General features: G+C 37.1%; 1 protein-coding gene across 1 annotated transcript in view; it reads left to right on the plus strand.

Annotated features, from left to right (window-relative positions):
- Positions 1–1973, plus strand: part of LOC119586098 (casein kinase I) — a 25312-nt gene that overhangs the window by 18156 nt on the left and 5183 nt on the right. The window contains exons 4-5 of the mRNA XM_037934790.1: positions 507–684; positions 1805–1958. Coding sequence (XP_037790718.1) covers positions 507–684; positions 1805–1958 — 332 coding nt within the window. The remainder of the gene's footprint in view (positions 1–506; positions 685–1804; positions 1959–1973) is intronic.

Consider the following 1973-nt stretch of genomic DNA (forward strand, 5'->3'; position numbering starts at 1 on the left):
CAAGACTATAGTTAAAAATTATATATATAGGAGATTCAGGTCCTTATAGTCACTCCTTTCAAAGAAGTTTATGTTTGATGAAACTGTAAGTAGTATAATTCACTGTAAGCTGTTGAGGAATATATAGTAAAGTCACTTTTGAGTTTTTAGTTTTCTCTTCTGAATGGAGTTAAGACTGTGACCAAGGAAACATAGTACTCTTAATATATGCATATGTTACAAAACCCTTTCAAGATTTTTTACTGTTTTTGAATTTGCTAATTCTTTGTGTAAAGTTTATATTGCTATCTAGTTGGTAAGAAGAGTAAGCCATTTTGTATTAAACAGTTTAGGAGGATAAAGTTGTGAGGATTGATTTAGCCTTAATTATTCAATAAGTGCTACATAATGTTTCTGGGCTTCTGTTCTTTTGAAGTGTTGGTTCCCTGACATGTTTGTGAATTATGATTTTCTGTAATTTTGAATCCTGTTTAATCTCTCTCACCTCCCCCCGCCACCACGCACAGACAACTTTCTAATGGGCATCGGCCGCCACTGCAACAAATTATTCCTGATTGACTTTGGACTGGCCAAGAAGTACAGGGACAACCGTTCCCGAGCCCACATACCCTACCGGGAGGACAAGAACCTGACTGGAACTGCTCGTTACGCTTCAATCAATGCACACTTGGGGATTGAGCAGAGGTGAGTGCCTTCGACAGAAGCTTTCCTTGAGGATAGCAGTGTGGCTTAGTCTGAGACTTGTTTTTTAATTTGTGGATAAATATGAGTATGAATAACTTGCCCTTGATTCCATGATAGAGGGTTGTATTGACTGATATCAACTTGAAATGTTGCTCATAAGTGGCATTGTTAAAACAGTAACAAGAGGGAAAGAGAGAGAATAAAAATTAAGAGGGTAATGTTCCTAGTGATATTCTCAATGCCCATTTGTGAATTTTGTTTGTGAGGGAATGTCAAGCCAGGTGATACAATTGCTGGGGTGTTAATAATTTGTTTAATACCTCAGTATTCTTGAACAGTGTGTTTATCTGTGGGTGTTCTGTAAAGCTTTACTAGAGTAAATTTCCTAGGCAAGGCCTGGGCAGGAGCACAAGTTGGCCAGTGGTGAAGAATGATAAACAGAATATGAATTTCTGTTGCTAGCTATAGTTGTTTTAAACCATATAGAAAATAAGGTTTACAGTACTCTTCTTCTGAAGCTGGACTTGTACTTTTGCATTACAATGGCTCGGCGCTATAAAATTTGAGCTTCATTTAGGAGAGTATATTCACATTGATACTTAGCAAGATGAAAATCAAAATCTCTCCCAGAAGAGACAAATTCCCAGACTGAAAGCAGAAATGACTATCCAAATTCTGTATTGGAATAGACTGTGTGGGCTTATTTTTAATTCTTTCCTTTGAAGAACTTGGTATTGCCAATGTGTTCAATGATTCGGGAGGGAGATAAATAACCACAATATCATTATGATTATCATTTTAGCTGCACTAAATTCCAGGTAAGTTACAGCTATTATTAGGAACACTAGGTATTGAGATTCAATAAATTCCCAGGGGAACTGGTGAAGAATTGATTCAGTCATGTATTTATGTATCTGATTGTAGTGATAGTTTTCATAGTGTAAGGTATCTATAAATATGCTTCATGTAACCATAGTAGGAATCCCAGCATCTCTGTCTGTAATGTTTTACATATTGATTTGGTAATGTATACTGTTCACATTCACTATTATTATTGAAGATGCTGTGTACTGTGCATTCATCTGCTTTGGCAACTATAGCATCCTTTTTTACATTTCAGTCGGCGTGATGACATGGAATCTTTGGGATATGTGCTGATGTATTTTAATCGTGGGTCTCTGCCCTGGCAAGGCCTTAAAGCTGCCACCAAGAAACAGAAATATGAGAAAATCAGCGAGAAGAAGATGTCCACTCCTGTTGAATCTCTTTGCAAGGTGAGGAGACCGAGT

The sequence above is a fragment of the Penaeus monodon genome, chromosome 21 (assembly GCF_015228065.2).
Source record: "Penaeus monodon isolate SGIC_2016 chromosome 21, NSTDA_Pmon_1, whole genome shotgun sequence".
In the NCBI taxonomy this organism is placed as follows: domain Eukaryota; kingdom Metazoa; phylum Arthropoda; class Malacostraca; order Decapoda; family Penaeidae; genus Penaeus; species Penaeus monodon.